Source organism: Nicotiana sylvestris, chromosome 3 (assembly GCF_000393655.2).
Source record: "Nicotiana sylvestris chromosome 3, ASM39365v2, whole genome shotgun sequence".
Classification (NCBI taxonomy): Eukaryota; Viridiplantae; Streptophyta; class Magnoliopsida; order Solanales; family Solanaceae; genus Nicotiana; species Nicotiana sylvestris.
This window is the reverse complement of record NC_091059.1, coordinates 23,938,656-23,950,553: the sequence shown is the minus strand read 5'-3', so window position 1 is coordinate 23,950,553 and position 11,898 is coordinate 23,938,656. Positions and strand designations below refer to the sequence as shown.

The 11,898-nt window shown below is 39.4% G+C and overlaps 1 protein-coding gene across 1 annotated transcript; it reads right to left on the bottom strand.

Moving 5' to 3' along the window:
- Positions 1–407: 407 nt before the first annotated feature.
- Positions 408–1,700, bottom strand: LOC138887148 (uncharacterized). Its single transcript, XM_070168864.1, has one exon. It carries the CDS (start codon positions 1,698–1,700, stop codon positions 408–410), a length of 1,293 nt encoding a protein of 430 aa, XP_070024965.1.
- Positions 1,701–11,898: the final 10,198 nt, after the last annotated feature.

Genomic DNA, 11,898 nt, shown 5'->3' with positions numbered 1-11,898 from the left:
ATTTGGTTGTAGCCGGAATATCCATCAAGGAAACAATAGAATGACCTTCCTGCTAGCCGATTAAGCATTTGATCAATAAAAGGCATAGGGAAATGGTCTCTACATGTGTCACTGTTGAGCTTCCGATAATCCATACACACCCTCCAATCGGTCATCGTTCTTGTTGGGATGAGCTCATTTTTCTCATTTTCAATTACGGTCATGCCTCCCTTTTTCGGCACACATTGCACCGGGCTCACCCAAGAACTATCGGCAATAGGGTAGACTACTCCGGCATCCAACCATTTGATGATTTCTTTGTTTACCACCTCTTGCATTGACGGGTTCAACCGTCGTTGATGTTCCACACTTGGTTTCGTTTCACTCTCCAATTGGATTTTGTTCTTGCAAATTCCCACGGGAATCCCTCATATGTCCGCAATTGTCCATCCAATGGCTTGCCTATGCTCCTTCAGGACTTCCAAAAATTGTTCTACCTGCACATCATTCAACAAAGAGGAAACAATTATCGGTAAAGTATCATTTGAGCCAAGAAATTTATACCTCAAGTGTGGTGAAAGCGGTTTGAGCTCTAGTTGTGGAGGTTCGATAATAGAAGGCTTTGCGGGTGGAGTGGCTCTATTCTCTAAGTCTAGAGATAGCTTTGTTGGAGTATAGGTGTAGGATCCAAGCCCCTCCAATGCATTTACCGATTCCATATACCCCTCCATATATTCACCATCAAAGTTCATCAAAATAGCCGACAATGCCTTGCCGAAGCATTGTTCTTCCATTTTCATTTCAACTGCATCCTCTACTTCATCAACAACATCGATCATCGAGATGCTTTCATACTCATGCGGTAGTTTCATACCCTTGTTTGCTTGGAATGTAACCTGTTCATCATTCACACGGAATTTGATCTCATTTCGTTCCAAATCCATTAGTGCTCTTCCAGTGGCAAGGAATAGTCTCCCCAAGATGATAGAGATCTCTTTGTCAACCGCACAATCAAGGATTATGAAGTCGGCAGGTAAATGAAAGTTTTCCACCTTTACAAGTACATCATCAACAATTCCCACCGGTCGTTTGAGGGAACAATCGACCATTTTCAATATCATACTTGTGGGCCTTGGCATGCCTAATCCTACTTTCTTGTAAATGGCAAGAGGAATCAAGTTGATGCTAGATCCATTATCACAAAGGGATCTTGCAAAATCATGTGTCCCAATAGTACAAGGAATGGTGAAAGCTCCCAGGTCTTCTTTCTTTTGAATGGTGGATGTTGCAATGATGGAACTAACCTGGTGAGTCACATTCACCACTTCATTTTTGGTGGTTTTCTTCTTAGTGATAAAATCTTTCAAATACTTAGCAAAACCCGACATCCCTTGAAATGCTTTCACAAATGGAATATTCACCGATGATTGTTTGAGAACGTCGTAGAACTTTTCGAGTTTGCTATCATCAACCTTCCTAGCGAGTCTTTGAGGGGATGGAGGAGGAGGTCTAGGAATAGGTGAAAGAGTTTCTGGTGTCTCTTTTACCTTTTTCTTTACCTCTTCCCGGTGCTCTTTTTGCACTTGCACATCTTCCGGCATCTTCTCAATTTCGACAATACTTGGCTCTTCAACCTCAACCCCTTTCTCGAACTCTTCTACCTCAACCACTTGTTCACCCTCTCCTTGTAGTACCTTCCCACTTTGAGTAGTAATTGCCATGACATGAGAGTTTGGGCCACTCCCACTACCCTTTAGGTTCGCAATTGTGTCACTAGGGAGTGTTCCCTTTTGCTTTGGATTTTGTTATCTAGAGATGTCTCTCATTTGCATCTCCAATTTTTGAATGGATGTGGTATGAGAGCCAACAAGCTTGGTCATGTTCCTCATAGAAGCGTCGGATTTTTCTTGATTTTGCAATACCCGTTCAAGCATACCTTTCAACTTAGACTCACTTGAGGAACCTTGATTTAAATATGGACCCTTTGGGGGAACATAAGGGTTTGAACTCCGGTTTGAGAAGTTGTTGTTGTTGTTCCAATTTCCTTGGGTTGAGCCACCTTGGTCATTTCGCCATTGTTGGTGGCCTTGCCCTTGCAGGCTTGGCCTCTATTGATTTTGTTGTCCTTGACCTTGGTATTGTTGCCTTTAATAGCCTTCTTGAGAGTTGTTGACATAGTTTGCTTCCTCAAAATCCTCATTTGATATGGGTTGCACATCCACAACCACATTTACATATTTGTTTGGCTTTCGGTGAACATCTTTGTCAACACATTAACATGTGTAGCAAGCCCTGCAATCAATTGATCTCTCTCTTGATTTTCCTTGATCATGTTGCTCAAGAAAGGCAAACCACATGTAATTCCACCTGCGGTGTCCTCGGAATGCCATGTTTGATTATGCTTTGCCATTTTGTCAAGTATTTGCATCACTCTTGCGAATGATTTGTCCATGAAAGATCCGTCAGCTGCATTCTTGGCTATAGATTGGTTCATAGGATCCAAGCACATGTAGAATTTTTCCAACAAGATAGAACCCGAAAAACCGTGGTTGGGAAACCTCACCCAGTATAATTTGAAGCGATCACATGCCTCATGTGCATGTTCTCCAAGTACTTGCTTGAAAAAAAGATTTTATCCCGGAGCTCAGACTTCTTACATTGCGGGAACCATTTAGCTAAGAATGCTCGGACAAGTTTGGCCCACGAATGAATCGAGTTTGGTGGCAGATTTTGAAGCCATTTCCTTGCGTCCCCAGCTAGTGAGTACTTGAAGCATCTCAACCTTAGGGCATCATCAGAGACATTGTTCTGCTTATGCATCGCACACACACCCAAGAAGTTTCTAAGATGTTGTGTCAGATTATCTTCAATGGAATTCCTGAAAAACCCCTCCGCTTTAAGCATAAGGATTAAACCATGTTCCACCTTGAAAGTTGCAGCGCCAACGGCCGGAGATACAATATCATTTATATCCTCAATGTACTCTTCGATGTCCGCAAAAGGATTTTGTTCCATTTCTACCTCTTTATCTTCACCATATTTGGACATGTTTTACTATCAACACCAAGAAAAACAAGCAAAGTGTAATGGAATAGAATAAGACGTAAAGTAAAGCGTACACTAATTAGTAATTTCAAAAGCGTATTCCCCGGCAATTGCGCCAAAATTTGATATGCTCAAATTACACTTTAATTAAATAGTGTAAGGCGGTCGGTGTCAAATATAATTACCCAACAAGGTTGGGGTCGAATCCCACAGGGAATAGGTGTGAAAGATTACTCGATTAGTGTATTACTTGACTCAAGTCGTAATTCTATCTGGTTAACTGTAACAAGAGTATGGTATGATAGTGAGTTGAAGAATTGACTAATTGTGATGTTGAGAAAGTAATTAATTTGATTAAAGAAACCAAGAGTGTGTCCCCTTTAATGAATTGTAATGTTATCGGTGTTAATATGGTATATTTCTAATGGAAGGTTCTTTTAATATGCAAATGATTCATAAATGACTACCCGATATTTTCCAATAGTTGAGTAGTGTTTTCTTTTTATGATTTTTTCAAATGCAAAAGAGCTGCAAATAAGAACAATCAACATGTGCCAAATAAAACCCACTTATTCCTAAGTGATTCTATTAAACAAGGTTTAAAGTCTTGAGTCTTTGATATTTACCTCTACCAAACTCTAACCCACTTTCCCAAGGAAAAAAAGAATTTAATGGCACTTGTTAATGTTTGCAACCACCAACAATAAATGAAGAATGAGAAGTAAATAAATATCAACCAACTATTATACATATATTCAATGTTAAACACTCATTTAAGGTCCACAACCATAGTATTTACAGTCAGCTATTCATACTAAAATACAAAAATAAGAGAATAGTAAATGCCATAAAGCTTACAAAGTGAAAGATTCTTGACCCAAAAGCTTCCCAACAGAGAGGTATATTAAAGCCAAGGTGAAATATTCTTGACCCAAAAGCTTCCCAATAGAGAGGAATATTACAGCCCTATGTTGTAGTCCCAGCGTCAAATCAGCCCCCTGTACATAATCACAATAAATCTATTTATAGAGGGTCAAAATTTGGAACAAAAGTCGTACAAAAAAGCCCTTTCAGGTTAAATATGCGACCGCATATCTGTCGCATAACAGACATGCGGTCTGCATTCTCTTCATGCCCATCGCACTTCAAAATCCTAGTTTCCAGGTCGTCGTTGCATTATTGATTTGTGGTCCACATTCTAGATATGCGATCGCATTTTGCATCGTATTTTCCAGCATCAGCATTTCTCTTCATGAGTTTGCAGTCCATTATGCGGTTCGCAAACCTGTTATGCGATCGCATTCTAGACTGCACTTCTTGCACTTGACTTTGGCCAACATTCTGTTTTGGTTTGCGATTCCTTTGCACATTATGAGGCTCGCATATAGGATTTGTGATCGCATCTTGGATCGCATTTCCATATTTGTGCTGCATTTTGCTCTTCTCTTGTCTTTTTGTGGCTTTTTGCTTTTATTTCCATGCTCTTGGGTCCTTACACCTCATGTACTGCAACACACTAAAATTACATAAGTATAGGAGATAATTACATTCAAAACAAGTTAAAATCTAAGAAATTTGCATTGAAATGTGCCGAAATACTTCGGCACATCAGTGGCCGATGATTTGAGTCATCGGGGCAGAGAGTTTGGGGAGTTTGGATCATTTACCAGCATCAGAGAGGTCTATGGCGATAGATGTTCAGGCCTTAGCCCGCCAACTTGTGAGATTGGATTTTCCGGAACCCAGTAGGGTTCTAGCTTGCGTGGTTTCTCGGTCTTCCTTATTTGATCGTATCAGGTAGCGACAGTATGATGACCCTCATTTGCTTGTCCTCAAGGAAAAGGTTTATCACGGTGATGCAAGAGAGATGACTATTGGTGATGATGGGGTATTGAGGATGCAGGGTTGGACTTGTGTACCCAATCTTGACTGGCTTCAAGAGTTGATTCAAGAGTAGGCGCATAGCTTGTGGTATTCCATTAATCTGGGTGTCGCGAAGATGTATCAGGATTTGAGACAACACTATTGGTGGAGGTGGATGAAGAAATATATAGTTGGATTCGTAGCTCGGTGTCTCAACTGTCAGCAGGTGAAGTATGAGCACCAGAGACCGGGTGGGTTGCTTCAGCAGATAGAGATTCCGGAGTGGAAGTGGGAGTGGATCACCATGGACTTTGTAGTTGGGCTCCCACGGATGTTGAGGAAGTTTTATGCTATTTGGGTGGTTGTGGATCGGCTGACCACGTCCGCTCACTTTATTCCTGTATGTACTACTTATTCCTCGTAGCGGCTGGCAGAGATCTATATCTGGGAGATTGTTCGTCTGCATGGTATTATGGTTTCCATCATTTTAGATAGAGGTACCTAGTTCACATCACGATTCTGGAGAGTCGTTCAGCATGAGTTAGGTACTCGGGTAGAGTTGAGTACAGCATTTCACCCTCAGATAGACGGGCAGTCCGAGCACACTATTCAGATTCTTGAGGATATGCTTTGTGCGTGTGTGATTGAGTTTGGAGGGTCTTGGGATCAGTTTTTTTCATTGGCAGAGTTTGCTTACAACAATAGCTATCAGTCCAGCATTCAGATAACACCATATGAGGCTTTATATGGTAGGTGGTGTAGATCTCCAGTGGGTTGGTTTGAGCCGGGTGAGGCTAGACTATTGGGCACAGATTTGGTTTAAAATGCTTTGGAGAAGGTTAAGGTGATTTAGGATAGACTCTATACAGCCTAGTCCAGACAGAAGAGCTATGTAGATCGGAAGGTTCGTGATGTTTCCTATATGGTTTGAGAGCGGGTTCTGCTTCGGGTTTCGCCTATGAAGGGCGTTATGAGATTCGGGAAGAAAGGAAAGTTGAGTCCGAGGTTTATTGGCCCTTTTGAGATATTGAGGCATGTTGGGGAGGTTTCTTATGAGCTTGCCTTACCTCCCAACTTGGCAGGAGTTCATTCAATTTTTAATGTTTTGATGCTCCGGAGGAATCACGGTGATCTATCGCACGTGTTATATTTCAGTTCAGTTCAGTTGTACAAGGATCTATCTTATGTTAAGGAGCCAGTGGCAATATTGGACAGGCAAGGTAGAAAGCTAAGGTCAAAGAACATTGCATCAGTGAAGGTTCAGTGGCAGGGTCAGTCGGCCGAGGAGGCGACCTGGGAGACCGAACAGGATATGCGCAGCCGTTACCCTCATCTTTTCACTACTTCAGGTATGTCTCTATACTCGTTTGAGGACGAACGAATGTTTAAGTGTAGGAGGATGTGACGACCCGGCCGGTCATCTTAAGAATTAACGCCCTAATCCCTATTAACTGATTTCCCCAAGTTTATTTCTGCTATTTCTATTTCTTGGGATGTTTGGTTTTGAGTTTCGGAGAGTTTTGGGACACTTAGTCCCTAAAAGAGAGCTAAAGTGTTGGAAAGTTGACCGTAGTCGGAACAGTATGAACATGGCTTCGGAATGGAAATCTGATGGTTCTGTTAGCTCCGTTGGGTGATTTCGGGGTTAGGAGCGTGTTCAGAGTGTGTTTTGGAGGTCCATAGCTAATTTAGGCTTGAAATGACAGAAGTTGAGTTTTTGAAGTTTCCGGTTTGATAGTGAGATTTTGATCCGAGGGTCGGAATGGAATTCTGAGAGTTGCAGTAGTTCTCTCATGTCATTTGGGATGTGTGTACAAAATTTCAGGTCATTCGGACGAGGTTTGGTAAACTTTTTGATCTAAAGTGTGTTTTTAGAGTCTTTGGAAATTTTAAGCTTGAATCCGAAGAAAAATAGGTGTTTTGATGCTTTTTTTAGCGTTCCAAAGGTTGGAACAAGTTTGGATGATGTTTTGGGATTGGTTGGCAGGTTTGGTTGAGGTCCCGAGGGCCTCGGGTGTGTTTCGGATGCTCAACGGGTCATTTTGGAACTTAGGAAAATGCAGAAAATGGTTTCCTTCTTCGCGTTCGCGAGTGGGTTCTCACGTTCGCGAAGAGGATCTTGGATTCGGGGAAAGTTTGGCCTTCACGTTCGCGATAGGGCCTTCGCGTTTGCAAAGCACTGGATGGTTGTGCTATGCATTCGCGATTGGGCTTCGTGTTCGCGGAAGAGGAACTGGCCCAGTGGAATTTTGAGCATCGCATTCGCGTGGTGCCCGTCGCGTTTGCGAAGGTTCGTCTGTGCAAGGCATCACGTTCGCGGAGTGAGGGATGCGTTCGTGAAGAAGGAAAAATGGTCAAAGTTTTTTTGTGCTTCGCGAACGCGAGGTTTTGACCGCGTTCACGAAGAAGGAATTTTCTGGGCAGATATAAGATTTCAAAATCGAGGGTTTAGCCATTTTTATCAAAACTTAAGCTTGGAAATTCGGATTTTGAGCGAGATTTTGAGGGATTTTCAGAGGTACCGATTGAGTAATGATTCTTAACTCACTTTTGCTTGTAACCCATTAATCTAAACATGAATTCATCCTTTAATTTCGAAATTTGTATGAAAATTGAGGAAAAGTTCTTAGGCCAAGAAATTGAGTTTTTATTGGGGATTTGATGTCAGATTTGGATAATTTTGGTATGGTTAGACTCGTAAGAGTGTGAGGATTCTGAAACTATAAATTTTACTTGATTCCGAGACGCTGGCCCAAGGGGTGTTTTTGCCATTTTACATAATTTCACGTATTAGCTTAGAATTTATTTATAGAATCAGTTACTTGAAGTGTTATTTACATTATGCAATTTAATTGAATAGATTTGGGCCATTTGGAGTCGAGTACTCGTGGCAAAGATGTGGTGTTGGGTTGATTTTGAGCCAGTTCGAGGTAAGTGGCTTGTCTAACCTTGTGTTGGGGACCTTCCCCTTAGGATTGGTATATTTGGTAATTGAAATGCCTTGTACGTGAGGTGACGAGTGTGTACTTGTGCTAATTGTTGGAAACCCGGTTTTCTTTAAGTACTTACTAGTATGTTTCCTTTCCTCTTTCTATTACTTGCACTATTAAGCTTGTTGTTAGCTTAGGAAAGCATGTCTTAGTGACTTAATTGCTTCATTTGATTTAACCTGCCTTACTTGAATTATGTGCAGCATGTTAGGCTAGAATCATTTATTTCCTTAATATGAATTTTGCTATTTCTGTTTATCTTCCTACTGCTACTGTGTATTTATTTTGGGACTACGGATGTGGGATTCCGGTAGCTCCCCCTTGTCTATTTACTTTGGGACTACGCGTTAGATTCCCGGTAGATCCCCCTGCACATTTACTTTGGGACTATGGGAATGCACCTGGTAGATTCCTCAGTACTGGGTATTTACATTTGGGACTACAGATCGTGATTTCGGTAGATCCCCGCACATCGATAGTTGGACTACGGGACGGGATCCCAGGAGATCCACTGGACAGTTGTAATTGGGACTACAAGACGGTATCCTGGAAGGTGCCCCGGTTGTTATCTCTGTGTCGAGCTGTATTTCGTTCCGTGGCTTGTTTTGTCTCTATTCTAGTTATTGTTCTGTCAATTCTATGTTATTTCTTACTATTGCACTTATTTATACTATTTTATTCCACACTGTTAAGCCTTATATTGTATTTAACCTCACTAGGGCCCTAGCCTTCCTCATCAATATCAAGGATAGGCTTGGCACTTACTGAGTACCGCTGTGGTGTACTCATGCCTCTTCTGTGCATGTTTTTCATGTGCAAATCCAGGTACTTCTACTCAGGCCTACCATCCTTGAGGGAGGCGACTACTTAGAGACTTCGAGGTACATCTGCCGCGTCCGAAGACCGAGGAGTCCCTTTCTATTCCTGCCTTTTTTGTATTTAGCCCTTTTGTACTTTCTATTCTTATTAGACAGATTCCAGAGTTAGAGCTATGTAGTATTTCCTTTTCTTAGCTTATGATTCGTGGGTTTCCGGGTCTTGGATTTAAATATTGGTTTTGAGATCTATATAAATATGGTGTATGCCGAGCGGCATATTTAACATTGTTATTGCCTTATTTATGTTTTTAAATTGTTTTACTTCCGCAAGTTTTGGTTATCTTCTGCAAGTTTAGGCTTACCTAGTCATAGAGACACTAAGTGCCATCACGATGGTTCACGGAGGGCGAACCGGGGTCGTGATAGTTGTATAACAATCATATTATTAAAAGCGGTTTAAAAGGGTAAAAAATGCACATAGGTTTCAAAGTCATTTTAAAATAAAATAAATAGGCTAATAATAACAGTTGAGAGAGCATGCTAAAATCACGAAACCTGAGAATGCCTAACACCTTCTCCCGGAATAACAGAATTCCTTACCCGGATTTCTGTGTTTCGCGGACAGTAAAACAGAGTCAATCTTTCTCTATTTGGGATTTAAACCGGTGACTTGGGACACCATAAATCATCCTAATTGGCGACTCTGATTTTTAAATAAAATAATCCTGTTTTGATTGTCACTTAAATTGAAAAAAAAAACCCCTTATACCCCTTTCGGGGTAGTAAAAAGGAGGTGTGATAGCTCTGACGACTCTACTGGGGACAAGAACCCAGAATCTCTGGTTCAGGGTTCAAGAATTCGAGCTTAGAAGAATTGTTATATTTGGATTTTATTTATTATCTATTTTTATTACATGTTTGAGCCTAATGTGTTAAATGATGCTTTTTACCACTTTGATACTATTTGAACTGTATATAAACTCCTACGAAACCCTTCTCTCATCTTCGGGGATGTGCACGCTGGCGTGACTCCTCTTCTGTTAGTGTCATACCTTAAATTAGGAAGAGGCTCGGACAAGTTACAAAGCCGGATGGCCTTTTGGTTCCCGGTACTTAAATCCCCCCCCGGCTCGAGTTGTCCGCTCGGGTATACAAGTCTAGAACAACATACCCAGGTTTTGAACCTAGAATAACTCAGACCCACGCCGGATCCCTAGTAGGAACGCTTGTTTGCATCATGTGCATTTGACTTTGGGAACTCAACACAGGGGTTGGGTCCATCTAGGACAGGTGTACCCGAAAAATAAAAGACCATCCTGATGCATCCTATGTGCTACATGTTGTAATTTTCAAGGGTAAAAGGGTCATTTGGCGGACCAATAATAGTTGAGGGCAAATGCAAAAGAAAAAAAAGGGAAAAAAGAGAGGGTGAAGTGTAACGAATAAAGCAAATAAGGATAAGTTATGTGTTCCGTCACATTTTTATTAAGAAAAAGACAAAAAAAATCAAATAATCAAAAAAAGATTTTGCACTTTTTCATCATTTTCCGAAAATCAAAAAAAATGGAAAATAAAATCCAAAAAGAGTCTACATATTTCATCATTTTTCAAAAAAAAGACAAAAAACATATTTTCTCTAAATTAGTTGTTTGTTTTTAATTCTCGCTCGTATCCAATCTGCCCAAACTACGCATACCTGATTCTCGTCTCTCGGGGTGTGGTACGTAGGCAACCCATATAGGGTCCGATCTTCCTAGTGAATCTTAGGTTCTTGGCTTTGTGGGGTCTTAGCCAAATTTTGCACTTCTAGCCACATTTTGGCAAAATAAGCCATTTTGCAAAAATAGCCTCAATCATGTCTTGCATGTGTCCAACAGGAAGGGTTATTGTCTCACATAATATTTTAGGTCTTTAACTTATTTGGTTTTAAATTTTCTCATACATGTGTGGATTTACTTACCGGAGTTTGAGCATGACAGAGCGTCAGGACCATCTAGTTAGGATCGCTCATTCAGGAGTGGATTAAAAGAAGATTTTCTTTTCTTTTTTTATGTTTTGAGTGTTTTTCTTTTTATATCGTCCTTTACCTTCTAGTTTTGTATAGTAATGTTGATTTTTTATTATTATTGTACTTGCTATTTTGCATTTGAAAAAGTGTGTTATAAATCAAAAATCCAAAAAAGAGATTTTGCGTTTTTATATTTCCGTTAGAAGACTTCTTTACAATACTAATTCTAGTAATTAAAAAAAATTATTTGAGGTGGTTTTTCCTTTAGACAATTAATATATTTAACTTGAAATAAAAAAAATTATATTACCTTTAGTATTTTATGACTAAAAATTAAAAAAAAATTCTTTTAGTGCCTCTTTTAAAGAGTTTTCTATAAGGTATTAATTTCAAAAATCCAAAAAGATTTTCTTTTGAGGTTCTTCTTTGGGAAACTAATGAAAAATGAAAAAAAAAATTCCTTTATTTTAATTAGAACTTTAGGATATTGTACATAGAAGAAAAACATATTTTATCCTTTGTTTATCTTAAAGTTTCTTCCTTAGGTAATCAAAAACTGAAATCCAAAAATATTTTTTTTATCTTGTTCATTTCTCGTTTCGAACTACTTTTTTAGGGATATCAAATGAATATTCTCTTTGGTTTATTCTTTAAATTTCCTTCCTAAAAAACAATCAAAAAATATTTTTCTCTGCTAGGGATTTTTCCTTAATAATTTCCCATAGAGTATTTATTTCAATATATATATATATGCTCGTTCAAGCTTGAGTTTAGAATAGCTAATAAAGCATTAAGTCTATAAAATTCAAAAAAAGATTTGAATCTTTTATTTCTCTTTTTTTTGCATAAGAGTAGTCGTTAAGGTAATAAACAAAAAGAAAAAAAAATAAAATGAGAACATTAGTTTGTTTCCTTTATTCCCGATCTTCCCGAGCTACGCAAAGATCTGATTCATGCAGCGTCATGATACGTAGGAAACCTACATAGGATTCGATCGAATCATTTTTTTTATTTTTATTAAAAAAAAGAGAAGAAGAAAAAGAAGGAAGAAAAAAAAATGGGGAAAAAAAAGAAGAAAAGAAAAAAGAGGGTGAAATTTTGGGATGTGAGAAATGAGAGGAAATAAAAGAGTGATAATTAGAAAAAAAAGGAAGGAAAATGAGCAAGCAAATGCTAGAAAAAAAAACGAAAAGAG

What these genes read in the sequence shown, in the direction of transcription:
- LOC138887148 (XM_070168864.1), bottom strand. Translation starts at nt 1,700, where the DNA reads ATGGCAATTACTACTCAAAGTGGGAAGGTACTACAAGGAGAGGGTGAA.